Source organism: Brachyhypopomus gauderio, unplaced genomic scaffold, assembly GCF_052324685.1.
Source record: "Brachyhypopomus gauderio isolate BG-103 unplaced genomic scaffold, BGAUD_0.2 sc71, whole genome shotgun sequence".
Classification (NCBI taxonomy): Eukaryota; Metazoa; Chordata; class Actinopteri; order Gymnotiformes; family Hypopomidae; genus Brachyhypopomus; species Brachyhypopomus gauderio.
Window position 1 is genome coordinate 1,699,922 of NW_027506892.1, and position 27,655 is coordinate 1,727,576.

At 43.0% G+C, this 27,655-nt stretch overlaps 1 protein-coding gene across 9 annotated transcripts; it reads right to left on the reverse strand.

Moving 5' to 3' along the window:
- Positions 1-351: 351 nt before the first annotated feature.
- On the reverse strand, positions 352-18,530 carry LOC143491133 (uncharacterized). 9 transcript variants are annotated; one of them, XM_076989871.1, is made up of 24 exons: positions 18,298-18,530; positions 17,064-17,208; positions 16,453-16,510; positions 16,017-16,126; positions 15,389-15,449; positions 14,822-14,944; positions 14,568-14,737; positions 14,173-14,293; positions 13,611-13,733; positions 12,956-13,001; positions 9,503-10,187; positions 9,331-9,375; positions 8,770-8,882; positions 7,775-7,967; positions 7,215-7,340; positions 6,855-6,980; positions 6,458-6,628; positions 6,268-6,330; positions 6,080-6,175; positions 2,957-3,058; positions 2,606-2,788; positions 2,234-2,275; positions 1,324-1,443; positions 352-564 (listed from the first exon to the last, which is right to left on the reverse strand). In XM_076989871.1, exons 2-24 carry the CDS (start codon positions 17,121-17,123, stop codon positions 535-537), a joined length of 2,967 nt encoding a protein of 988 aa, XP_076845986.1. In that variant the 5' UTR covers positions 17,124-17,208; positions 18,298-18,530; the 3' UTR covers positions 352-534. The 9 variants fall into 9 exon arrangements, 8 of the variants coding, with proteins under 8 accessions (XP_076845986.1, XP_076845987.1, XP_076845984.1 ...); XM_076989872.1 differs by lacking the exon at positions 17,064-17,208 and having other exon boundaries at positions 18,298-18,529; XM_076989869.1 differs by lacking the exon at positions 18,298-18,530 and having other exon boundaries at positions 17,064-17,466.
- Positions 18,531-27,655: the final 9,125 nt, after the last annotated feature.

Consider the following 27,655-nt stretch of genomic DNA (forward strand, 5'->3'; position numbering starts at 1 on the left):
AAAGCAGATTAAAGAATGTGTTTGCAAAGAAAAGCTGGTTTCTGCACTCCCCATTCAAACTAACTGAAAATGACCTTTCTAAAAACTTGTGTATTATATTTTCTTGTACAGTATCCTTTAGTACCTTGATAGAATTTAATATTTTCTAAGATATAAATGTGCATATGGTTATTTATCTTTGGAATTGTTTTATCCGTTTCAACTTTATGCAGTACCACACTTCACTTTTAATGGTTTATTCCATACTCTTGTGATGAACTGATGTAGGCACTCGTTTTAAATTTTATACATAACAAAACAAATCACTCTTTTAGGAAATTAAAATAGAATATTTATTTCAGAAATGCCATTCTTAAAATCATACGACCTTCATAATTCATTACAATAGTTCCATAGAGATTTAAAAAACATTTGTATTGTTAATATTATCCACTTAAAAATACCCATTAGTAACAGTGATAGTGTTGGTGGATTAAAACTGGAACATTTCATGTTATTTCATCAGCATGAAGAGATTACGCATCATCTCCATCATCAAAATCGACTCCTGTAGCCGCACGCTTCCTGTAAAACAAAAGTCAGAAGGATGTGCTAGTAATTTTAGCTCATCACAGTTGGCAAACATTTGTAAATAAAATGTAAATGTGCCATATTTTGTCAATTGTGATTTTTTACACCACAATCGAAATTTGTCCTCCGCTTTTAACCCACCTGTGCAGTTAGAACACACACACACACTAGTGATTACTAGGGCGGCAAGTGACGGCAAGAGCAGAGAAACAAGACTTGTACGGTTAAGGGGCAGTCATGGTCTTGTGGTAGGGAACTGGTTTTGTGACCGGAGGGTCATGGGTTCGATTCCTGAGGCCATGACTGAGGTGCCCTTGAGCAAGGCACCTAACCCCAACTGCTCCCGGGGCGCTGGGCTAGGGCTGCCCACCGCTCTGGGCACGTGTGATCCACAGCCCCCTAGTAATCACTAGTGTGTGTGTGTGTGTGTGTGTGTTCTAACTGCACAAATGGGTTAAAAGAGGAGGACAAATTTCGATTGCGGTGAAAAAAATCACAATTGACAAAATATGGCACATTTACATTTAGCATTTGAACAGGGTAGAAGTGATATAGTGCAAACCAAATGATGAGCTGCACTGTGTATTTACACACTTACGAAAGGCATTTAGAAAAGAGCCGTGCCTAATGTGTTCAGTGTAGGTATAATGGCTTGTGTACCTAATGTAGTGCCAGGGTTAGGGTTAGCACACTCTCACTACAACGTTAAAGACAAGGATGGTCATTAACACACATACACAGGTATATATTTACCTGGGTGGGAGGGGTTTGGTGTGTGCAGGCATGCCATTGGTTGTCAGCAGCTCCTGTAGCCACACACATTCCATGAGAATATCCTGAGCCCAGCTCAGTGTTAGGTAGACACGCCACATGCTATTCAGAAGGCACGTAGAAAGGAAAGCCAGTGTGCTGGGGGGAGTGACCTGATCCCTAACTCCTCCTACTGTAGGTGGGTCTCCCTAACTCCACCTGCTGTAGGCGTGTCTACCTAACACTACCTGCTGTAGGCGGGTGCGGGTCTACCTAACACTACCTGCTGTAGGCGGGTGCGGGTCTACCTAACACTACCTGCTGTAGGCGGGTGCGGGTCTACCTAACACTACCTGCTGTAGGCGGGTGCGGTTCTACCTAACATTACCTGCTATAGGCGGGTGCGGGTCTACCCAACACTACCTGCTATAGGCGGGTGCGTGTCTATCTAACTGTACCTGCTGTAGGCGGGTGCGGGTCTACCTAACACTACCTGCTGTAGGCGGGTGCGGGTCTATCTAACACTACCTGCTGTAGGCGGGTGCGGGTCTACCTAACACTACCTGCTGTAGGCGGGTGCGGGTCTATCTAACACTACCTGCTGTAGGCGGGTGCGAGTCTACCTAACACTACCTGCTGTAGGCGGGTGCGGGTCTATCTAACACTACCTGCTGTAGGCGGGTGCGGGTCTACCTAACACTACCTGCTGTAGGCGGGTGCGGGTCTATCTAACACTACCTGCTGTAGGCGGGTGCGGGTCTATCTAACACTACCTGCTGTAGGCGGGTGCGGGTCTACCTAACACTACCTGCTGTAGGCGGGTGCGGGTCTACCTAACACTACCTGCTGTAGGCGGGTGCGGGTCTACCTAACACTACCTGCTGTAGGCGGGTGCGGGTCTACCTAACACTACCTGCTGCTCGTCCCACAGAGCCCTTTTCAACTCGTCTACATGCTGAGAAAGAGAAAGAGAGAAAGAGTGAGAGAAAGAGGGAAAGCAAAAAGAAATCAATCAATAAACAGAAAAACCAATAATACTAAAATTCATAATGACATAATAGAATCTGACATATAAAGAGTGTAGAGTTGTCCTCTAATGTGTAGTGTCGTCCTCTAATGTCAGATCTGTTGGTAGTTCTGTCACTGCTCAAGGAAGAGCGCTCAGTGAATCAGATCATTGCGTTAGTTATTGCAGTGATGTACTACATGCATTACAGCGGGACAGTAGAACTGCTTACGGGGGTACAGGACGCTCAGAGGGGCAGGGAAGTGTGGTTCTCCTTACCTTCTGCAACTCCAGGGCTTTATTCTGCAGAGAGAGAGCACACCTCCTCTCACACTCTACCTCCGCTCTCCTCCTCCTCTCCACCTCCTGCACTCGCTCCTCCAGTATCCCACGCTGCTCTCTGAGAGACTCCGCCCTCTGCCTCTCCCACTTCCTCTGCTCCTGCTCCACCACCATGGTAACCTGCACAGGTACATCAGAGAGGCAGGTGAGTCCGTGTCCACTGATGACTGATCATGGAGTGATGTTGATCTGAGCCCAGCAGCATGACTGCATCAGCCAGGGGGAGTTACTGCCGGAGCTGACTAGTGTGAGAGGTGAGGGGGGAGATTATTATGGGATGGTGGTAACCTGCTCCTCAGTCTTTAGCTTCAGTTCCTCCTCTTGCCTCCTGAGCAACTCCTGCTGCTGCTCTAGAGACTCTTGTAGTCTTGATACCTCCTGTTCCTTAATCTGGGAGATTAGACAGAAAAAAGAGGGACATGAAGAGAAACAAAGGGAGGGAGAGAGAGAGAGAGAGAGAGAGAGAGAGAGAGAGAGAGAGAGAGAGAGAGAGAGAGAGAGAGGGAGAGAGAGCATTTTCCCGCTATTGTCAAGCCTTCTCTTAAAAAGCCACACTTAGATCCCTCAGTTTTATCCAATTTTAGACCAATTTCTCATTTATCTTATCTTTCAAAACTCTTAGAGAAAATAGTTTTTATACAAGTGCAGGCCTTTTTACAATCAAATGATATTTTTGAAAAATTCCAATCAGGTTTTAAATCAAGGCACAGCCCTGAGACTGCTCTGCTGAAAATTCACAATGATATCGCTATGTCCGTAGATAGTAGATATCCTGTGATCCTGGTTTTGCTGGACCGAACAGCAGCGTTTGATACGGTGGACCATTCTATTCTTCTATCTCGCTTGGAGCACGTCGTCGGTATTCGTGGCACCGCTTTGAAGTGGTTCACGTCCTATTTGAACGATAGAACGTTCTCTGTTATGATAAATAATGCCTCTTCTTTGTGTGCACCTCTGTCATGTGGAGTTCCTCAAGGTTCTATCCTTGGTCCCCTCCTGTTTTCCTTATATATGTTGCCACTTGGGGAGGTTATATCTGCACATACAGTGCGGAAAATAAGTATTTAGTCAGTCACCAATTGTGCAAGTTCTCCCACTTAAAAAGATGAGAGAGGCCTGTAATTGACATCATAGGTAGACCTCAACTATGAGAGACAAAATGTGAAAAAAAAATTGAGAAAATCATTTTTTCTGACTTTTAAAGAATTTATTTGCAAATAATGGTGGAAAATAAGTATTTGGTCAATAACAAAAGTTCATCTCAATACTTTGTTGTATATCCTCTGTTGGCAATGACAGAGGTCAAACGTTTTCTGTAAGTCTTCACAAGGTTGGCACACACTGTTGCTGGTATGTTGGCCCATTCCTCCATGCAGATCTCCTCACGTTTCATCTTCATTGCCCTTGCTGATGGAAGGAGGTTTGCACCAAAAATCTCACAATACATGGCCCCATTCATTCTTTCATGTACATGGACCAGTCGTCCTGGTCCCTTTGCAGAGAAACAGCCCCAAAGCATGATGTTACCACCCCCATGCTTGACAGTTGGTATGGTGTTCTTTGGATGCAACTCAGCATTCACTGTCCTCCAAACACGACGAGTTGTGTTTTTACCAAATAGTTCTACTTTGGTTTCATCTGACCATATGACATTCTCCCAATACTCTTCTGGAACATCCAAATGCTCTCTAGCAAACTTCAGACGTGCCTGGCTTAAGCAGGGGGACACGTCTGGCACTGCAAGATCTGAGTCCCTGGTGTCGTAGTGTGTTGCTGATGGTAGCCTTTGTAACGTTGGTCCCAGCTTTCTGCAGGTCATTCACTAGATCCCCCCTTGTGGTTCTGGGATTTTTCCTCACCGTTCTTGTGATCATTTTGACCCCACGGGCTGAGATCTTGCGTGGAGTCCCAGATCGAGGGAGATTAGTAGTGGTCTTGTAGGTCTTCCATTTTCTGATTATTGCTCCCACAGTAGATTTCTTCACACCAAGCTGCTTGCCTATTGCAGATTCAGTCTTCCCAGCCTACAATTCGGTTTCTGGTGTCCTCCGACAGCTCTTTCGTCTTCACCATAGTGGAGTTTGGAGTGTGACTGAGGTTGTGGGCAGGTGTCTTTTATACTGTTAACGACTTCAAATAGGTGCCATTAATACAGGTAATGAGTGGGGGAAAGAGGAGCCTTTTAAAAAAGAAGTTACAGCCAGAAATCTTGCTTGTTTGTAGGTGACCAAATACTTATTTTCCACCATTATTTGCAAATAAATTCTTTAAAAGTCAGACAAAATGATTTTCTCAATTTTTTTTTCACATTTTGTCTCTCATAGTTGAGGTCTACCTATGATGTCAATTACAGGCCTCTCTCATCTTTTTAAGTGGGAGAACTTGCACAATTGGTGACTGACTAAATACTTATTTTCCCCACTGTAATGTATCTTTTCATTGTTATGCAGATGACTTGCAGATCTACCTGGCTCAAAAACCACATGTGATAAATCCGATGCTATCATTTATCAATTGTGTAACTGATGTTAAACAGTGGCTAAGTCATAACTTTTTGTTTCTGAATCAACAAAAAACTGAATGTATTCTATTTGGTGATGCTACTGCCATAGACTTCAGTGGTTTGCCTTTTAAGTTAAATACTAGTGTCAGAAATCTTGGGGTATTATTTGATCAGGAACTCAACTTTGATAAACAAATTAATTCTGTAGTTAAATCCAGTTTTTATAATTTGCGCCTGCTGGCCAAAGTCAAATCTTTCGTAGATCACACTGATTTAGAGAAGGTAATTCATGCTTTCATTAGTTCCAGACTTGACTATTGCAACGGCCTTTATATTGGTGTTCATCGATCTTCTCTGAGACAACTTCAGCTCGTCCAGAACGCAGCTGCGCGTCTCTTAACTAACAACCCCGGCCAGACGTGAACATATTACACCTGTTTTGTTTAATTTGCATTGGCTTCCTGTTCAATATAGAATTAATTTTAAAATATTGATGTTTGTCTTTAAAGCGTTGAACGGATTGGCCCCACTGTACTTATCTGATCTCTTAAGTTTTCCTGTACACGAGAGATCTTTGAGGTCATCGAGTCGTCTTTTATTAGACGTTCCGAGAACTAGATCTAAGCGTTGGGGTGATCGGGCTTTTTCAGTGGCTGCACCCCGACTTTGGAATAACCTCCCCTTAGATCTTCCATTAAATTCTGACCTGAAATTCTCTGACATTACTCTCTGATGTATGCATTTTCTGATGTATTTTACTGTATATTTAATGTAATTTTATTGTAAAGTGCTTTGGTCATCTTAGCTGGTTGTTGTAAAGCACTATATAAATAAATAAATAAATAAATCAATCAATCAATCAATCAATCAATCAATCAATCAATTATGTCATATGTGTGACCTCTGACCTGGATGCAGTTGTGCGAGTCGTCAGTGTTGCGTGTGTGTGTGAGAGTCTGGTCTCTGAGGGCCGCTGCTGTCGCCTCGTGTGCCTGACGATGGACCTTGACACACACACGCAAGCACACGTTTAACTATTACCACACACACCACCATGCAGTGTGGAGTGATGGCCTGTGATCTGTCTGTATAGTACCAGCTCCATGTCACGCTCACGGGCCTGTGTCCACTGGACCTGTAGCCGCTCAATGTCCTGCTCCTGAGACACACAGGACATGTACAGGACTCTCTTAACTCATTACATCTGTCTTTCAGTCCCCTGGTTAACAATTCAGCCATTTGGATTTTTACACAGCATGTGACACAATTCCAGAACATCTAATGACCTGCTTTTTTTGCATGTGTGTGAGCTCCTCCGTCAGCTTAGCGCTGTGCTCCTCCTGGAGGGCCCTGATCTTCTTCTCAAGGGAGTTCTTCTCCTCCTGCATGACCAACACAAGCAGCTCCTTCTGGGCTACAGTGGTCTCCAGGGCCCTTACCCTTCTGTCTAGATCCACCTGCTCAACACGCACCAGGGAACACGGACACAGACTGGACATGAGCAAACGGGTCGAAGAATTGATACAGAACAGAGACAAACAAAAAAAATGAAAGAAACATAAGAAAGAAGGAGACAGTCAGACAGACAAAAACAGTAAAGATGGAGAGAGAACCGGAGACAGTAAGACATCCACAGAGAAACAGAGACAGAGATGAGATAAAAGAGAGAGAGAGAAAACGAACTTCCTGAGGCTCTTCTCTGTGTTTGCTAGCTGTTGACAACTCCTCCTCCAGACGAGAACATCTTTCTCTTAGCTTCCTGTTGACCTCCTCCTTCTGCTCCAAGTCCTGGGTCACCTCCTCTAGCCTCTGAGAGAGAGAGAGAGAGAGAGAGAGAGATCAAGAATGTGTGTGACTAGAAAAGGTATGCAGTAATGTGTAAAAGAAATGTCAACTGTCTAGGAGAGAGAAGGATGTATGAGAACATGTGAATGTTATAGTGTCAGTTATAGTGTCAGTTATAGTTTTTAGACAATAATAACTTGTTTATTCGACCATTCAATAAAAGATCATAAATCATCTCAGACTGGCCTCAGATGGTACCTCTTGTAGGGATTCCAGTGTGTGTCTGAATCGCCGTTGTTCTGAGAAGAGCTCTGATTTGGCACTGTCTACCAATCGATCCATCTCCTCCCTCTCCAGCTCTGACACACATCTACTCGTTACACACTGAGACATGAGGATATGATAGAGGGACAGAGGAAAGGCCAGACGGTGAAGAGATGGTGAAAATAGTTTTAGAGTTTTTATGAACTGTCAACTAGCCACCAGTCACTTATCTTTACATAAATCCTGTTTAAAAGTGAAAGTTAAAATCAAAGAAATCAAAGAAATGTAAGAACTGTGTTTTTATTTATTTTTTCCGTACTGTCTATAGTCTAACCCTATAGTAAGATCTGCTCCTGTAGTGGAGTTTTCAAATGTAAACGACCTACTGAGATTTCAAGTAGTCAGTTGTATCTAATTCTACATGAGGAGCTGAATGCACGTCAAGGTAGATGAACCTGGATGTTTCTGCCACCAGGGGGCAGTGTGACTCACTGGGACTGTTGCCATGGATATCTTGGTGTCTGTACAAAGTGAATGAAGCTGAATTGTGTTACCCTGTGATGGCTGTCGTTATGGTAACATCCAGTTGAAGGAGGGCTGGTGTCATAGTAACGGGTGGTTCTGTGAGGGCTGACGTCATGGTAACTAGTGGTTGTGTGTTTCTGGAGGGCGGCCTGGTTGTCTCGTAGAGTTCTGGTGTCCGTAACACACACGTCCCTCTGAGTCTGGAGTGTGTGCTGATCACTCCTACAGCGCACACACACACACACACACACACACACACGAGATGGTCAGCTCTTCTGTTCCATTGTGCATGATATTCTAAAGTGTGATGAGAGCAATCATACAGGGACTGGTGTGTACCGGAGTGTGTGAGTGTGTACCGGAGTATGTGAGTGTGTACCGGAGTGTGTACCGGAGTGTGTGAGAGTGTACCAGAGTGTGTGAGTGTATACCGGAGTGTGTGAGTGTGTACTGGAAGGTGTGAGTGTGTACCGGAGTGTGTGAGTGTGTACTGGAGTGTGTGAGTGTGTACCGGAGTGTGTACTGGAGTGTGAGTGTGTACCAGAGTGTGTGAGTGTGTACCGGAGTGTGTGAGTGTGTACCGGAGTGTGTACTGGAATGTGTGAGTGTGTACTGCAGTGTGTGTGTACCAGAGTGTGTGAGTTTGTACTGGAGTGTGTGAATGTGTACCGGAGTGTGTGAATGTGTACTGCAGTGTGTGTGTGAGTGTGTACCGGAGTGTGTGAGTGTGTATCGGAGTGTGTGATGTGTGAGTGTGTGTAACAGAGTGTGTGAGTGTGTATCGGAGTGTGTGATGTGTGAGTGTGTGTACCAGAGTGTGTGAGTGTGTGTACCAGAGTGTGTGAGTGTGTGTACCAGAGTGTGTGAGTGTGTACCGGAGTGTGTGATGTGTGAGTGTGTGTACCAGAGTGTGTGTGTGTGTACCAGAGTGTGTGTGTGTGTACCAGAGTGTGTGTGTGTGTACCAGAGTGTGTGATTGTGTACCAGAGTGTGTGATTGTGTACCAGAGTGTGTGATTGTGTACCAGAGTGTGTGAGTGTGTGCGCTGCAGTGAGACAAGCAGACGTGTAGAGTGTGTCGTTCTCTGTCTGTCTGCTCCAGCTCTGCGCTCATTGTCTGTACCATCTGACCAGCAGCCTGGGGAGAGACATCACAACACACACACACCTCACCGAACATGGCTTACTACCACACACACACACACACACACACACACACCTCACCGAACATGGCTTACTACCACACACACCTCACCGAACACCACTACACACCTCACCAAACACGGCTTACCACCACACACACACACCTCACCGAACACAGCTTATCACAACACACACACACCTCACCGAACATGGCTTACTACCACACACACCTCACCGAACACCACTACACACCTCACCAAACACGGCTTACGACCACACACACCTCTCCGAACACGGCTTACTACCACACACACCTCACCGAACACGACTTACCACCACACACACACACACCTCACCGAACACGGCTTATCACCACACACACACCTCACCGAACACCACAACACACACACACCTCACCGAACACGACTAACCACCACACACACCTCACCGAACATGGCTAACCACCACACACACCTCACCGAACATGGCTAACCACCACACACACACACACACACACACACACACACACACACACACACACACACACACAACATTACTAAAATTTATTAAATATGAACAGGAAAATGAGACCAAAGTAAAGACGTCACTAGATACCTGTTCTCTAGTGCCTGTGTAAGACGGGCGGTGTCTCACAGCTGCAGAGGGTGACGGGGGTGGAGAGGGTGGAGAAGGTGTAGAGGGTGGAGTGGGTGTAGAGGGTGGAGTGGGTGTAGAGGGTGGAGGGGATGTAGAGGGTGGAGAAGGTGTAGAGGGTGGAGGGGATGTAGAGGGTGGAGTGGGTGTAGAGGGTGGAGTGGGTGTAGAGGGTGGAGTGGGTGTAGAGGGTGGAGAAGGTGTAGAGGGTGGAGAAGGTGTAGAGGGTGGAGTGGGTGTAGAGGGTGGAGGGGATGTAGAGGGTGGAGGGGATGTAGAGGGTGGAGTGGGTGTAGAGGGTGGAGTGGGTGTAGAGGGTGGAGGGGATGTAGAGGGTGGAGGGGATGTAGAGGGTGGAGTGGGTGTAGAGGGTGGAGTGGATGTAGAGGGTGGAGTGGGTGTAGAGGGTGGAGTGGGTGTAGAGGGTGGAGTGGGTGTAGAGGGTGGAGGGGATGTAGAGGGTGGAGTGGGTGTAGAGGGTGGAGTGGGTGTAGAGGGTGGAGTGGGTGTAGAGGGTGGAGTGGGTGTAGAGGGTGGAGTTGGGCTGTAGTTGTTCCTCTCGCTTTGGATCCTTTTCTTCTTTCGCTGAATTCTGGTTGGAGTTTTCAGCTTTCTACCGAGTCTTATAACCTGCCCTTCATCAGAGCTAACACACACACACACACACACACACACACACACACACACACACACACACACACAGAACGAAAGAGCAAAGAAAGAGAGAAACAGAGAGAATCAATATTTTGGATTTACTTTCATTGATTTAGTTTGTATCCCAAGTTTGTCTGATAACATTAGATTCACGCTGTTTAATCTACACTCCTTCTATTGTAAAATTTAGGCAAGATTGTAGGCAGGCTGAGAGACGTTGGTGAAGGTCAGAATTGCAAGTACATTTTGATATTTATAAAACAACATTGCACAATTACAACAGTGAAGTGAAATCAGCAAGGAAAAACTATTTCTCTACCTTAATTCATTCATCAAATAATAACTCGGCTGTCTTGTTCAGAAGTATAGATCAGCTAGTAAACCCCACCTCCTGTTTCTTCCCTGAGACTGTTTCAGTTGAAAAATGTGATGAGTTTGCAATATTTTTTAGGGACAAGATTACTAGTATAAGGCAGAACATAGCAACAAGCACTAATAGACTATCAACCCTTATATCAGTTACTCAGCCTAACTTTAATATGTCTTATTTCCAAGAAGTTGACAACACTACTTGATGTGATCTCATCACTAAAATCCTCTACTTGTGAACTGGACCCTTTACCTACATGCTTTTTCAAGCAGGTTCTGAGCTCATTAGCAAATGAAGTTCTAACGATTGTTAATCAGTCTCTGCAATTGGGTGAATTCCCTAACTTTTTAAAAACAGCAATGGTTAAACCACTATTAAAGAACAGAAATCTTGATCCCACAATTCTCAATAATTATCGACCTATATCTAACCTTTCCTTTCTTAGCAAAGTCATTAAAAAAAGTTGTGTCAATCCAGTTGAATGATTATGTAAAAGTAAATCAAATAAATGACACTTTTCAATCTGGTTTCAGAGCTCTCCACAGCACTGAAACAGCCCTAGTTAAGGTAGTAAATGACTTGAGATTGAATACGGATGCAGGCAAACTCTCAGTCCTTTTTCTGCTGGATTTAAGCACCGCTTTTGACACGGTTCATCATGAAATTCTTCTTGATCGACTACAGAGCTGGGTAGGCCTTAGTGGCTTAGTCTTAGACTGGTTTAGATCGTACCTAACTGGGCGTGATTACTATGTAGCATTAGGTACCTCTTCCTCCACACGTCAAAAAATAACTTGTGGCGTCCCCCAAGGATCAATTCTTGGGCCGTTACTATTCAACCTATATATGCTTCCGTTACCACATATCATTAATAAACATGGTATTAGTTATCATCAATATGCAGATGACACTCAACTTTACATTTCTCTAGAACCTAAGGCCCTAAAATCAATTTGCTCACTGTTTGACTGCATAGATGATATACAGACATGGATGTCTGACAATTTTCTGCAATTAAATAAACAGAAGACAGAAGTTCTTGTTTTTGGCAGTGATTCACAAAGAAATGATGTTTAAATATTTAAATAAAATGAATCTGAATGCCAGACAATGTGTTAAGAACCTGGGCGTCACCTTTGATAATGAGCTCAGCTTCAAATCACACATCATGACTACATACAAGACAGCTTATTTTCACCTTCGAAACATTGCTAAGGTCCGAGATATGCTCTCTCCTGCTGACAGTGAAAAACTTGTCCATGCATTTATCACATCAAGGCTAGATTATTGTAACGCTGTTCTGTCTGCTCTTCCAAAGAGCTCTATTTCGCACCTACAGAGAGTTCAGAATGCGGCTTCAAGGGTTCTGACCCACAGGAGAAAGAGACATCATATTACACCTGCACTCCACTCACTGCACTGGTTACCTGTCAGCTTTAAGATAGATTTTAAGGTTCTAGTCATGGTTTTTAAATGTCTTCATGGTCTTGCCCCTCTTTACCTCAGTGAAATGATGGTTAGATATGTTCCAGTCAGGTCTCTGAGGTCTTCAAACAGTAATCTACTGGTGATTCCTAGATGCCGATTAAAGATTGGCGAGGGTGCTTTTAGCCACTATGGCCCAAAGCTCTGGAATTCTCTTCCTGAAGAGCTCAGAGGCATTTCATCCCTGAATAGTTTCAAGAACAGTCTCAAAACATTTCTGTTTAGATCTGCTTTTAGTTAAGAAACTCTAGTCTATTATTTTATAATTTGTCACTTTATTTAATTATTTCTTTTTATCTTTAATTTTAATATTTTATTGTTATCTTCTTATATTTACTTTAGTTTTATTTACTTTACTTTTTTATTATATTGTTGTTACGGAACAGCTCCGGACCCTTCCCTGTGGGCGTGCTGCTATGTTGTCTGCGTGTCGTTATGTCCATGTTTGTACTTCCGTGGGTGTGGGTTGTTTGTGAGCATGTTCGTGGTTACACCTGTGCCTTGTCTCGAGGTCACGTGGGTCTGTGTAATTCACCTATTTAATGTGCGTTAGCGCAGTGTCGTGTGCTCGTCTTTGTCTAAAGTTCATGCCCATGCAAACATCGCGTCTAACCCTAACCCTAGCTCCGCTCGTGCTGGACTTTGCGTGTTTGTGTGTTGATTAAACGTTGAATGTTCACTGAAAGACGCGTGTCGTGCCTCCTGCTTCCTCCAGCACCACAGCGTCACAATTGTTTACTTTACTTTTTTACATTTTATGTTATTTTACTTTAATTTCTTCTAACATTTCCTTTTTGTCTTCTCCTTTTTATGTTTCTTTTATTTATACTGTAAAGCACATTGAGTTGCATGTACGTATGAAAGGTGCTATACAAATAAAGATTATTATTATTTATTATTATTACCTGAGTGTTTGTCCTTCATCACAGGATCCGTTCTGACCTTCCCACGCTGTAACGTCACACAAGCAGAGAGGTTTCACTGCCATTCACGCTCGTAAACTCATATCCAGATTCATAAAACATGTCATATATAACTTCCACAAGAATGTAGCACTCACTCAGGTCAGAGGTCACACTGCCTACCATGGAGGTCGTTACAGTGAGTCAGAACCACACAACTGGTCCCTCAAACCCAGACACACGCTGCTTGTCTACAGTTTCAGTTGCATTGTGATTATATTCATGCATTTTGCATTTTCTGAAGCAATTCACAATTTCACTGCCTTTTAATGCCAAAGCAAACAAGACTATACACAGCATCTGTCTTGTTGTTCAGCGTATGCTGAATATGCCATAGTACCGGTTCTGTGTGCAGCGAGTCCAGATCGCTGTCTGTGGTGAACAAGTCTGTCCTCCTCAGAGGAACTACAGAAGCTCAGAGATCTATATGAACACAGTACCTACGTCTACAGCACTGAAAATGGTTTATTCTGATGCACTGTATATTTTTACTCTATATTATTGTTGTCTGACACTGTGAATATGAGTAAATCTACTTCATTTTAATGACAGAAACAGCTCAGAGAAGGTCTGGCTCACAGATGAAGCCAGGAGCTACCTGCTAGGGGTCTGGGTTTGGGCGTTTGTGAAGAATGCCTACTGGGGTTGTGTGTTGTGCTCAGATATCCTGCCATCTGGGCTTCAGTAACGCGTACAGTATCACTGCCCAGACTGTCCGTGGCTTAGGACAGAACCATCAAGAATAACAGTTACATTAACTCGACTTTGAGTTAACTCAAATACATTAACTGTGCCCCTACGGTCCCCCACTGACAAAAAACCCAACATTTTTAAAGAGATTGTTGCACCCTTTTAAATGAAAATCATGATTTCATAAAGGTCCAGTTCAGAAGGTATGTACATAAAGCTATGCTGCCTCCTACTGGTTGATTCCTGTCAGTTCAACTCATTATAATTAAAATCTCTCCAGTCTTTTAAGACTTCTCCATTACATCTGTGGACACTCAAATGAGTATCGTCCCACAACAGGCCTGTAGGTCATTTGAATCCTGGGCAGAAGCTCGTTTCCTTATGCTGAACTGAGACCAGTTCCCACCCCACCCCCATCCCCATCGACCTAATCTATATGGTCACTGGAAACTGATCTGAGGTCAGCATACCTGTTCCAGTTGAACGTGGCACTGGAACGTCCAGCATCACATCTCTGAATCTTGAGCTGAAGTCTTCAGTGCACACGCTCTCCTCCTCTTCCTCGTCCTCTTCCTCCTCTTCCCCTGTTACCTATTAAAGATGCTATTTTAGCTTTGTTATACTGTTGTACTGTTTGTACTGTTTGTCCACAGTGGCAGTTGTCCTGTTGTTGTGTTGTGTTCGTCCCTCAGGGGGGCGGGGCATATAATCTGCCTCACCTTTCACTTTAAAAATACATAATAATATAAAATGAAAAAAAAAATTATGAAATGTGTCATACATAAATAATATAACAAATATTGTAATGTCTTAATGTAATGATGAAATCACACACACACACACACACACACACACACACACACACCCCAATGGTAGTTCCCAGCAGTCGTTCCAGTCTCCAAAGACACTGCTCAGTCTTCGAGCCGCCGGGTCCTGCAGCTCCCAGTGTCTGCCAGGAGGGGGCAGTAAAGAGGCGAACACGATCACTGCCCCGTTCTTGCTGGCCACCTCGCTCCACTATGTTTATAGTGACCTCTGTAACGGCAGGGAAACAGGCAACGGTTCGGCGTTACAGGAGGCACTGCACCCTGGGACGGGACCATTATTGGCCTGTTTTACCTGTGGAAGTGTCCGGGAGGTCAGAGTTTGACTCGTTGGGCGTGGAGGTAGTGTTGCCAGTGGGAGGGGGCGTGGTGCTCAGGACAGAGTCTTTAATCATAGACTTACTGCTTCTGAGGTGCACTGAAAATAATTTTAAAGATATAAAAAAGACCACATGTGCTATATCCTAAAACAAATATTGAATTTGGGCATCATCCTAAAATGATTTAGATTATATTTATTTTCAAAAATCAGAGGAAAAAAAATCCAATTAAAATAAAAAATTTTCAAGTATCCAGATTCTGGACAGTCTGCAGAATTGACACCCAGTTAAAGGCACTGGTTCCCAGTCCGAGTCCTTGGATCTCAAGCTCAGTGTATTTTTGTATTCTCACTCATCTCATGAAGGTTGATGAGTTCTATACCTGCTCAATGAGCTGAATCAGGTGTGAGACAGGTGAGAGCATGAGAAAACGTGATGAGTGTGGTACTGGTCCCAATGACACACCCACAGATCACGCCCACAGATCACAGGCCACGCCCACCGCCATCTGCTAACGTGATCCTCAGAGACCTTGAGTCTACCTGAGTGGAGAACGTTCTCCGTCTTGCCGTTCCCTCCATTTGGTCGGCCATGACTATGAGTCTAGGGACACAACAGAAATTTAGCGTAAATTTAGAAATTTAACTTTTGTAGTAAATATCCTCATTCTCACCCACTACACATTCATGCTTTTTTTGCAGGTGTACAAGGTAATTTTAACACATTTGCTGGTTAAATGATCATATTCTCTGCTTGTATCTATATGGCACAAATCAGGGATATAAGACCCCACAAAAGCATCCTTGTATTAATATAACTGATCAAACAAATGATCTTTTGCCTGAAAGAAATGTCTTTTATCATTTTGTTATGGAGGTCACGGGGTTAGTCCCAGTTTTAGGAACCAGAGACATCGTGTTATTTCCTTACTGGACAAGCAAGGCCTTCACCAGGTGTGCCAGGTGTGCCAGATGTGCGTGAGCCAGACACACGTGAATATGTCTGCACGCTGGTTCCCAACACTTCAGCTGCGTTATCACTGTAGTGTTGAGCCAGTGACTTTGTGACGTGTTACACAACGTCAACATTTACTCATTTAACTGCTGGAAATGCAGTTTTTCAATGAAGAAACAGAAAGGAAGAAATATTGTGAGTGGCCTCCCATCTGACCTGCAGCCTACTGAGCTGATCATCGATGGCGTCAAGCAGGAGATCGCAGTGGTCTCTGCAGAGAGCAGCTGGGTCCAGACAGAAACCACTGGTCACCTCTTCAACACCATCTGAGAACAGAGAACAGGCAGAAACTAACATTAAAATGAAAGACTGAAAAGACACTCCATTGCTGTTGTGATTGGTCAGATTATAACCCATGAACTACTGCAGTACACAGTGTTAATATGGAACGTTAACACAGAGGTATCTGGGATCAAAATAATGTGTGATTATATTTAGAAGTCGCTGCACCTTAAACAACAGCGTCAGTTCTTTGTATATAGACAGGCTCCTTTAAAGCTCAGTTAAAGCTCAGTTAAAGCGCATGCACCTCCACCCACACCTACAAGACTGATCCAGAATCAGAGTAAAAGTCTAAGACAAGCATTCAGACCAGCACAGAGGCGATCATCTGTGTCATCAGCTTCTCCGTGGCTTCCAACGTCCATCACCTACAACACGCAAGTCAAAAAACACAACATGAAACTGCACTTCCCAACATTACAGCCTCTGTAATATAACTTTTACCCAACAAACTGTAGTGTAGTGAATGTATCATTTTCAAACTAATTAAAGGGTCGTTCATTCATGTTTTATTCGGTTTTAGCTCGTTTGTTATGCTGAAACACACGTTTGGAGAGCTGGAGCGACTGTTGGTGGCCTGTTGCCCGGGGAACAAACGGGGAACAAACTGGGACCCGCCAGTAAACGCGGTCCGGTCTGGTGGGAAATAAAGGCTCACACATTCCAGTCCCACATGTGTATCCACCAAAATGTCTTAAGAGTTGCGCACTGTATCGTGTTAGTACTATGTTGCTTCTTGAAGCTAAACGTTTACCAACTAAATGAAAGTGGATATAATAAAGGCGAACGTGCATGTTTAAGAGCTGCTTGCGCGTCGTTTATAACGTCCTTTATCACATTAGAGCATCGTGTAAACACACCAATGATCAAATCATCTTTCGTTTTGTTTGACCTAACGAATCAAGACGCACGTATACTCACAGTTGGTTTGGGTCTGGATCTCAACCCTGCTGCGGGACTGATGGACTGAGCTGCACACATCGCTTGACATTCACAGACGCACGCGCCGCAGGATCTTAGCAACCATCAGTCCTGCAGACCCAACACACCCTAAAAAGAACTTGAACTGAAGACACATGGAGCGGTTCAGGTAATGCTAGACATTCAAATGGCTTCAGTTCACTGGTGCATAATCAAACATTTCTCACATTTGTGAACACACATTATAGATCAGATTTCCCATATTTCACATTGTCAGATGAGGCTTGACTTGTCCACCCATGTGATCAAGACTCGTTTCAGTCCTGTCTTTGTGTGCATATACTTGGCGATCGATCGTGATATAATACTTAATTTGTGTCCATTTACACCTCCACTCCCCTAACAATTTACACTCCAATTTTATTTGCTGATAGTGCCACACACTCATTACACTCCATGTCTCAAAGGTTGCCCACCCCTGGCATAGAGCATACCTGTCAACTCTCCCGTTTTGGCTGGGAAACTACTACCATATTTTACCCCTCTTTCCCGATGTCCTCCCGTATTAATATTTTCCCGTAAATTCCCGTATTGTAATATAGTATATATAGGTATGATGACAAAATTTTCAAACAGCCTCAAGCTTTAAAAGAATCACATATCTAGACAGAGCTGAAATATACCTTTAAAATGATACCTGGATTTTGAAAATTGGTTGAGAATTGATAAAGTTATGATATTTATAATATCATGTACCACATTAAAATATAATACATTAATTACAATAGAAGTCGTGTGACTGAAATTCACATAATCTAATTCTAATTAATCATAATTAATAATTAATCATAATCATAATCTAATTCGAAGTGATGTTAACTATATTAACATTTAACAACAAGTTATATCAGAAAACAATGAGATTAAACTACACAACACTGGTATCAGTACCGATTTCAAGAAAACACTGTGGGAACGAGTTAAACCGAGACGCCGCTTTTAGCCTAAAGTTGCTAGCTACCGTGACGTTCGATACGCCAATGTCAATCATGACTACTTATTTTCCGCGGTCTAGTAAAATACTTTCGCCTGCACGGATTTCGATTAAATTTGGTCAGTATTGAGATAAAAGCTGTATTTTTAGGTCCACATATATTTCGATGGTGTCCGGAGCGTTGATGAAGAAAACAGACCGCTTGAAAACAACAAAGTATCTTCTCGCTGGTCTCCCGACCTGAAATCGCCTCAGAGTTGACTATAAATAGTGCCTGATGATTGGCTGGGTTGTGCTTGACGAAGTCACTGTAGTATTCAGGAAAAAACATACACCTGCTAGGCGGTGAGGAGTGATGTTATATGACACCTTTACAAAAGTACAACGTAGTTTGGAACACATTACTGAGCCAGAATTTTTCGCATCGAACGTTGGTTCGTCAGCATACCTAGTATAAATCTTAAAAGCATTCAAGCGCCTCTCCAAACTGAGAGAATGGCAACCTGCAGTAGCCCGAGTGTCAGTTCTCGCGAGATTAGCGCTGACAGCGGGAACAACAAACCCGAAAAACTAATCAGAGATGGATGAATGTAACGAGAGAGAAGGTGTTTCTATCAAAAAAGTGAAGACGTCGTGTAAAATATAAGGGGTCCTGGACCTTGATTGGGCTGGAGGGAATGATCGCAGCGACCAGCGGAAAATTTTCCTTATTTTTAAATAAAAAACGTGACAGGTATCTACTTTGCTGCCAGGGTGCTCCTTTTCTAATGTAATTCATTCAATTCCATCTCATTACTCCTTTATTTCAATGTATTATTTAAAGTAGAATTAATTTGCCCAAATTAAAATGGCAGTAGATACGAACAGTCTCAAATGTAAATTCATTCATGCTGCGGTTTATTGTGGTACTTCTGCATATTTTTAAATTTTTTTCTTAAAAAAAATAAATGTATAATAATGAACTTATTATTAAAAAGGAATAACTATTACTGAATAAAGTAATATATATATATTTTTTGTATAACCACAGTATGTTTTTGTTTACTTAGATGTTATGAATTGATTAATCGAAATGACGTCACAATACATCGATAGATAGATAGATAGATAGATACATACTTTATTGATCCCGAAGGAAATTTAGCATGACGTTGGTAAGTAGTAGAATTCCGTTTCTATAGTAACGACATAACACAACATAACCGAACGTATATAAGGCCGCACGTCAAGGCAGTCGACACCAGTGTGATATTTGTTGAGAAAAAGGAAAGACTGTACAGCATCACAGCTGAACATACAACTAATTAATACAGTAGTGGACAGTGGAGAGTTATAAGAAAGAAGATGGACTGCAGTATACAGACTGAGATGGAAAGTGAAATTCTGAAAAGAAGTGAGGAACAAACAAAGGATTACACACAGACGCTGAGTGAACAGGAGGAGATGTTCAAGATGACAATTGAAAATATGATATCCAGGATTAATAAAGCCACAGATCAAGTAGAAACAGAGATGATAAAAAACAGAGAGATGGTCAGTGAGTACAAGAAGATGGAAAAGGAGTGGGCAAGAGAGAGAGAAGAAATGAAGAACAGACTTAAGGAACTGGAGGATGAAAAGAGGGTGGTTGAAGAGGAGAGGAAGCTAATGGAGGAGGAGTGTATAAAGGAGACGAGAAGGTTGGCCGAGTACACAGCGAGGGAGGAGCTGGAGAAGATCAAGCTTAGGCACGAGATCTTCTTCTACCAGGAAAACGAAAAGGCACGACTGAGTGAAGTAGAAGAACTTAGACAAAAGATGAAGGAGAATGAAAAGATAAAGGGGGAGCTAGAAGAAGAGTTGAGAAGGAATAAGGCTTCATGCCGCCTGAAGCAAATGGTGGCTAGAGCGTTTGTGAAGAAAGACGGAAAACCTGAGGGCTCTGAGAAGAGAACTCTGGGACGATGGTGGAGGAGCATATGGCGAAAATGGTTCAAGCACTGAAGTGAAAGTGTGAGGAACCGCACATGATCTCCGTGTAGATGCGGTTCACCTGCCGCTCATCGCGCCTCCCCATCGCAACTATTTAATCTTCCCCCTCACTCTTCTTGTGAAGTATTGGTGCCATGCCACGTATCGAGCGGTCTCTCCGTCTTACTGCTTTCCCCGTGTACCGACCTCTGATCTCCTCCTAGACCTCGTCCCTTGCCTAGTCCCTCTGAACCAGAACCATATAGCGAGAGAGTCGCGCCATCTCCGTTCACTCCAACGAACCCGTTTGATTACAGCAAATACGAGCAGCGCAGTCAAGCTGGACCAGTGGACCATCTGTGATACACTTTTACAGGTTAGTACGCTTAAAAAATCTGATTGTGTATTATAAGGACATCAGAATCAAATTAACATGTGCGTTAAAATGTGAATTAAAGCATTTTAGTGAATTATCCACCTCTTAATAAGCAGATTTACTTGTAGGAGTAATGATTAGTCCAAATGTTTCTGTCTAATGGGCTTGATGGCACATTTTGAGCTGTTTGGGGGTTGTTGGATTTTGAAGCTCGGCTACTGGAGTTGTTTTTCACCTTTGTGGATTGGCTCTTGCTTCCAAGCTGACCATCTTTTAACCGTTTCTTCTTTCTGTCATTTCGTATTGTGCAGGGGGCTTCCTCTTTCTGAGTGCGGGGCGATGCACAAAAATGGTGCAAACAGCATCTGCTCTCAGCCTAGTCTTGCCCTGTTTGGTTCTGATGAACTGGTCTGCCTCAAAATGTGCCTGCAGAGTGATGTGAGTTTACTCCTCACACATGACAACTCAGTTTTGTCTACCCATATACATATCCCATAGTGGGTGAATACACAGTATAAGAGAACACTTACTGGATACGTATACACTCATTACACGTATAAAAAAACAACCAAGGATGTGCAACAAATTCAAATTCATATCACATCAATACTCATAATAATCATTTTCTCCTGTCTTTTTCTCCTCTCTCTCTTTAGGCCAAAGAACCACAGGGGATTCAATGGAGCTGCAACTAGATGGCACCCTCACCTGTTTGATAGCTCTGTGATCATTGTTTCAATAAAGACAGCTATTATCCGCACTTGGATCCTTGTCTGCCTGATTAGTACGTTACAGAAAGTGTAGTAAACGAACCTGTGCCCTAGAGAGATTATAAATAATATGGCATTTCATAATAATAATAATAATAATGATAAACGCATTCTATGAACTTCATTTTGTTTGGATGTACCATTGCCACAGAGGGCACGCTGATGCCAACTCCTCTCTGAGGTTCACCATCTGCAACTATAGAACTATATTTGGATTATAAATACAGACTTATGCTAGTGGGCCGCCCAATGGAGGATGGGTTCCCTTTTGAGTCTTGGTCCTCCCGAGATTTCTTCCTAATCCCCACCATCATAGGGAGTTTTTCCTCACCACTGTTGCCTCTGTCGCTCATTAGGGATCTGGACCCATACAATTGTAAAGCTGCTTTGTGATGTGTTGTAAAAAGCACTATATAAATAAATTTGACTTGACCATGTTACAATCATTATGATATTATATATATATATATATACACACTACTGTTCAAAAGTTTGGGGTCACTTAGAAATGTTATTTTTGAAAGAAAAGCAGTTTTTTTTATTTTGCTAACATTAAATGCATCAAAAATACACTCTATACATTATTAATGTGGTAAATGACTATTCTAGCTGTAAACGTCTGGGCCCGTATTTATCAAACTTCTTAGAATTACTCCTAAGAATGCTGCTAAGAATTGACTTATGTCTAAAATAATTCTTAGTTAAAAGCTGAGACTAAAGGTTAGTTATCAAGCCTCTCAGTCTCACTTTAAGCGAAGTGTAGGAGCAATTCTTAAGTGTCAGTCTAAGAGCTGATTTACGACACCTGGCTGTGCCGCAAAGCTGGGCCTGTATTTTTCAAACTTCTTAGAGTGGAATTTTGGACTTAAGTGCTGAAAAATTCTTAGATTTGCTCCTACTCACAGAGTTAAGTGTAAAATCACTTCAAAATTATTGCATCCGTCAGTAATAAAGAAGCTGCTGGTGCTCCCGACCCTGCTGGCTTGAGCGCAGATTCTCCATCTGCCCCTCCCTCTCTGACAGCGCTTCCAAACACCTCCATGGCCGGAGGAAGAGTGGGCGTCTGAAGGCAGAGGACTCACTCCCAAATGACATACAAGAACTGACAAGGCAGACGTCAAAGCTTAAAATTAAAGTATTAAAATCGCAGCATGAATATTACAATCTTGCACGAAAAAAAATGAAAGGAAGAACAAAAAAAATTAATCCCATGCTTATCCTAATGCCTAATTATTGTGCATATTTGTGCATTGTGCATATTTATGTGCATATTTATATATCTATAAAATTGAAATGTGTGAAGGTTCGCACGCGTCTCTGTCTTCTCAGTGCCATCTCAGCCCCCTAGTGGCAACTCTTAACAACTTATGAGTCCTCTGGAGCAGTCTTAACTTTTCGGGAGAGTAAGAGTGATTCTTATACTTGAGAGTTTTGATAACTGGCACTTACACTTAACTCTGTGAGTAGGAGCAAATCTAAGAATTTTTCAGCACTTTAGTCCAAAATTCCACTCTAAGAAGTTTGATAAATACGGGCCCTGGTTGTTAATGCAATATCTACATAGATGTATGGAGACCCATTTCCAATAACCATCACTCCAGTGTTCTAATGGTACATTGTGTTTGCTAACTCTGTAAGGAGGCTATTGGATATTTAGAAAACCCTTGAAAACCCTTGTGCAAGTAGGTTAGCACAGCTGAAAACAGTTTTGCTGATTAGAGAAGCTATAAAACTGACCTTCCTTTAAGGGCGTACTCACACTAGGCTCTGTGATCCGGGCCCGGGCACGGATCAGTTAACCGTGCTCGGGCCCGCTTGAAGAGGTGGGCCAGGGCACGATTCATGTGGACTCGGGCACGGTTCGCTTCTAGTGTGAGCGCTATCCGTGCCCGGGCCCGCTTGGTGCCTCGTCTGATTGGTTCATTTCGCTGGAACTCAAACATGACGTCAGTGATGCGATGCTCACGTTAAACAGTCATAGCGGCAAAGCGATTAGCAGACAATCGTTGTGTTAAATTATCGATAAATCTGTGCTTGCACCGTGTTTCTGCACTCCCAAAACGACTCCAAAAATACAATAAAAAGAGAATCGTGAACTCCATAGTGTTGTGCGAGCGCGCTTTTTTTCCAAATAAAGCGGCGTTGTGATGACGTAAGCGTGCTCGGGCCGGGTTGCTGAAGCCAGTGTGAGTGCAGGCCAGAGGGGGAGTGGGGAGGGGGGATAACCGGGCCCCAGCACGGAACCAGCAAACCGTGCCTAGTGTGAGTACGCCCTAAGCTAGTTGAGAATCTGGAGCATTACAATTGTTGGTTCGATTAAACTCACAAAATGGCCAGAAAAAGACAACTTTCAATTGAAACTCGACAGTCTATTCTTGTTCTGAGAAATGAAGGCTATTCCATGCGAGACATTGCCAAGAAACTGAAGATTTCCTACAATGGTGTGTACTACTCCCTTCAGAGGAGAGCACAGACAGGCTCTAACCAGAGTAGAAGGAGAAGTGGAAGGCCCCGCTGCACAACTGAGCAAGAAGACAACATTAGAGTCTCAGGTTTGAGAAATCAACGCCTCACAGGTCCTCATCTGGCAGCTTCATTAAATAGTACCCGCAAAATGCCAGTGTCAACATCTACAGTGAAGAGGCGACTCCGGGATGCTGGCCTTCAGGGCAGAGTGGCAAAGAAAAAGCCATATCTGAGACTGGCTAATAAAAGAAAAATATTAATATGGGCAAAAGAACACAGACATTGGACAGAGGAAGATTGGAAAAAAGTGTTATGGACAGACGAATCAAAGTTTGAGGTGTTTGGATCACACAGACGGACATTTGTGAGACGCAGAACAACTGAAAAGATGCTGGATGAGTGCCTGACACCATCTGTCAAACATGGTGGAGGTAATGTGACGGTCTGGGGTTGCTTTGGTGCTAGTAAAGTGGGAGATTTGTACAAGGTAAAAGGGATTTTGAATAAGGAAGGCTATCACTCCATTTTGCAACACCATGCCATACCCTGTGGACAGCGCTTGATTGGAGCCAATTTCATCCTGCAACAGGACAATGACCCAAAGCACACCTCCAAATTATGCACAAACTATTTAGAGAAGAAGCAGGCAGCTGGTGTTTTATCGGTAATAGAGTGGCCAGCGCAGTCACCAGATCTCAACCCTATTGAGCTGTTGTGGGAGCATCTTGACCGTATGGTACAAAAAAAGTGCCCATTAACCCAATCAAACTTGTGGGAGCGGCTTCTGGAAGCATGGGGTGAAATTTATCCAGATTACCTCAGCAAATTAACAGCTAGAATGCCAAAGGTCTGCAATGCTGTAATTGCTGCTAAGGGAGCATTCTTTGACGAAAGCAAAGTTTAAAGTAGAAAATTATTTCAAATAAAAAAAAAAAACATTATTTCTACCTTGTCAATGTCTGGACTATATTTCTATTCATTTTGCAACTCATTTGATAAATAAAAGTATGAGATTTCAGGGCAAAACACAAAATTGTCTAGGTGACCCCAAACTTTTGAACGGTAGTGTATATATATACTGCTCAAAAAAATAAAGGGAACACTTAAACAACACAATATAACTCAATATAACTCCAAGTCATTCTCAACATTCCCCTCAAACATTTGCAGCCACGTACTGAACGAAAGCGTCGATTCGCCAGGACACTGGAGGAATGGTGGCGGTAGGGAAACGGCCATCCTCTTTGCCAATTTGTTAGGTTGTTAAATGAAAGTAAGAAGCAACACAGCCGTACAGATTAAATACACACGTAGGCTTTGTTCGAAATAGACTACTACATACTGGATACTGCATACTGGACTCAGTATATACTGGATACTGCATACTGGTCCTCGTAGTAGTATGCAGTACAGTTTCCAGTATGCGACAAAAGCAAAGCATACTACGGGGTTACGTGAACGTAGCATTGCATGATGGGATGCAGTACACCACGAAGATAGCTCTGTTCGCGTACTGGAATATTTTGCGGAAGTAGTAGGTCATCCGGGTATGTTTCGCGTACTGAAAATTTTCATTTTGGTCACATACTGCATACTGATTTGGGGCTCGATCAGTACGCCAGTAGTATGTAGTAGGCTATTTCGAACACAGCCGTACTTTACTGAGCACATGGCACTCCTTCTTCTCCTCTGCCTTCCTCTCTTACACAGTACACAGTGCCTCCTAGTGGAGGATCTAATTAGAACTCTATAGAACACAACACACTCGTTTTAAATTTTATACATAACAAAACAAATCACTCTTTTAGGAAATTAAAATAGAATATTTATTTAAGAAATGCCATTCCTAAAATCATACGACCTTCATAATTCATTACAATAGTTCCATAGAGATTTAAAAACCATTTGTATTGGTAATATTATGCATTTAAAAATACCTATTAGTAACAGTGATAGTGTTGGTGGATTAAAACTGGAACATTTCATGTTATTTCATCAGCATGAAGAGATTACGCATCATCTCCATCATCAGGGCTCGGTAACATATGGCACGTGGGCATGCCGAGGCATAATCACTGGCACGCGCCACGCTGGACCAGCATCAGCAAAAAATTTATAATAAAAAATCTCAGACAGAGAGCACGATCCTCCAATCGAAATCGCTCCTCAACGCTCTGCTCGGCGGAGGCGTTTATACTTGGCGATCGATCGCGATATAATACTTAATTTGTGTCCATTTATATATACATATATATATAAATATTCAACCCCCCAAAGATTTTAAAGATTTATCAATATATGTTTTTTCAAATAGCAAGATTCTTCTTTGGATGACTTCATGAGTTGAGTGATACATAAAATCAGAACAGAAAATGCATGATATAGTATTTGTGTGTAACAGTATATTTTGTTAAGATAGCCATGTCACAATTATTCAACCCCTATATAATATTGTTGTTTTTAAAGCTTTCTGACAGTTTTTATGGACTAAAGTGGAGTTGAAACATAACTAAGCCTTTGAGAACTCTATAATGATCCTTCATTTGCTTCAGCTGTGATGCATATATAAACCCCACCCATGAAGGAATTCAAGGTGAGTTGCAATCATGGGAATGAATGAATGAATGTTCGATTTATATAGCGCCTTTTCCAGATTCCCAAGGCGCTTTACAATTTAACACAGGTACAAGTCACAGACAATCAATCACACACACACCGGCGAGAAGCGGCAGCCAATTGTGCACAGCGTACTCTCTACCGGAAGCCACAGCCCCCTGGGGGACTGAATGGGGTGCAGGAAGGGGAGAGAGGACAGACCCTAGTGGCAGAGCACCATCCACCACTGGGCATACAAGCACACACACGCACATACACAGACACAGACACTACTTTTTATTGAACATAGAGACACAGACACACACTCAGGGAGAATTTTTTGTTGACTGCCAATTTACCTAACCTCCATGTTTTTGGACTGTGGGAGGAAACCGGAGATCCCGGAGGAAACCCACGCAAACACAGGGAGAACATGGAAACTCCACTCAGATAGGGACTTGAACCCAAGACCCCAGTGCTGAGAGGCAAACGTGCTAACCACCAAGCCACCGTGTTGCCCAAAAAGACAAAGGAGCTTCCACAAAAGCTGAGAGAGGAGATTATTTCATCGCACCTAAAGGGCCTTGGGTATAAGAAGATTTCCAAAAAATATAACATCCCAAGAGACACCATTGGGAGCATTATAAGGAAGTTTAAAACTTATGGAACAGCTGCAAACCTGCCTGGCCGTGGAAGAAAGCCCAAAATTTCATCAAGAGCCCTTAGCAACTTAGTCAGGACAACTAAGAAAAACCCCCGTGTGAGTGCAAGACACCTACAGAATGACCTGATGAAGGCTGGAACAAGTGCTTCAGTAGCAACTATAAGTCATGGCCTGGTGGTTAGGGAACTGGTCTTGTGATCGGAGGGTCGTGGGTTCGATTCCCAGACCTGAGGCCATGACTGAGGTGCCCCTGAGCAAGGCCCTTAACCCTCAATTGCTCACTTGTATAAAAATGAGATAAAAAAATGTAAGTCGCTCTGGATAAGGGCGTAAAAATGTAAAATATAAGACGTGCACTGAATAAAAGAGGACTTCATGGCCGGACTCCAAGACGCACTCCACTCTTAACCACAAGGAACATCAAAAGTCGACTAGAATTTGCCAGGAGGAATTTGGATAAGGCTACAGAGTTTTTGGAGACAGTTCTATGGACTGATGAAACCAAACTGGAACTGTATGGACATATGGACCAACGGTATGTCTGGCGTGCGAAAGGCCAGGCTTACGACCAGAAGAATACCATCCCCACAGTCAAGCATGGAGGTGGGTCATTGATGATGTGGAGCTGTTTTTCTGCAGCAGGAACTGGTAATCTTGATTGTGTAACTGGCATCATGGATTCTCAGAAATACCAGGCCATTTTAAAGAGGAACGTGATGGCATCTGTTGACAAATTAAACCTTGGCAATCATTGGACCTTCCAGCAAGACAATGATC

Bases quoted from the DNA above. Each gene is read 5' to 3' on its own strand.
- LOC143491133 (XM_076989868.1), bottom strand. From the start codon at position 17,133: ATGTCAAGCGATGTGTGCAGCTCAGTCCATCAGTCCCGCAGCAGGGTT. The intron at 16,779-17,063 runs GTGAGTATACGT...ATTTCCCACCAG, and splicing joins GATCCAGACCCAAACCAACT to ACCGGACCGCGTTTACTGGC. The intron at 3,059-6,079 runs GTCAGAGGTCAC...CTAATCTCCCAG, and splicing joins ACTCGCACAACTGCATCCAG to ATTAAGGAACAGGAGGTATC.